Source organism: Anneissia japonica, unplaced genomic scaffold (genome assembly GCF_011630105.1).
Source record: "Anneissia japonica isolate Jap-2015-1 unplaced genomic scaffold, ASM1163010v1 scaffold7383_len630_cov103, whole genome shotgun sequence".
Classification (NCBI taxonomy): Eukaryota; Metazoa; Echinodermata; class Crinoidea; order Comatulida; family Comatulidae; genus Anneissia; species Anneissia japonica.
In genome coordinates this window covers 1-613 of record NW_022719701.1, presented here as the reverse complement: position 1 = coordinate 613, position 613 = coordinate 1, and the positions used below count along the sequence as shown (strand labels likewise).

General features: G+C 43.2%; 1 protein-coding gene across 1 annotated transcript; it reads left to right on the top strand.

The window, feature by feature from the left end:
• Positions 1–3: 3 nt before the first annotated feature.
• On the top strand, positions 4–565 carry LOC117110969 (sushi domain-containing protein 2-like; the record flags this gene model as incomplete). Its single annotated transcript, XM_033253819.1, has 1 exon — positions 4–565. A coding segment is annotated over one exon (562 nt), but the record flags the coding sequence as incomplete, so codon positions are not given.
• Between the last annotated feature and the right edge of the window lie 48 nt (positions 566–613).

Below are 613 nucleotides of genomic sequence, written 5' to 3'. Positions count from 1 at the left end.
GCTAATGCGAATTCTGACTTCGAAATATCAAATTTTTGGAATTCTTTCTTTCATAAAGGGGCTGAGAACTGCATCAGATCAACAACATCAACCCCATCAGGCTCTGGCCAACAGTGCTGTTACGGAACAGATGGTAACATCTTAGTCGGCGGATCTCAGGGTGGAGGAACTGCTGACAGATACAGTCCAGTGGATAACTTCTGGCGCCATCAAAAGTATGATGTTCTACCGTATATTGCCTGCTGCAAATTATCAAAAAACTGCGATAAATACTATAAAACCCGGCCATCAGATGATTGCTCAGATTATGACCCACCTAGACCAGCAGGAGGTATGGGAGACCCTCACGTAACAACTCTTGACGGCAAGAAATTTACTTTCAATGGAGCTGGGGAATTCCTGATGGCATCTTCCAAATTATACAATTTGATCTTCCAAGCTCGTATGGAGGTGTATCTTGACACCCTGGCCACTGTTTACACAGCATTTGTTATCCATACCAATAACTCGGCGAAAGTCCAGGTGCAGATGTCAAATATCAATGAGATATTGGTTCTTGTTGATGGTGAGCCTCTGCGTCTTGCTTCCAGTCCAGTTAAAGTTCATTATCTAA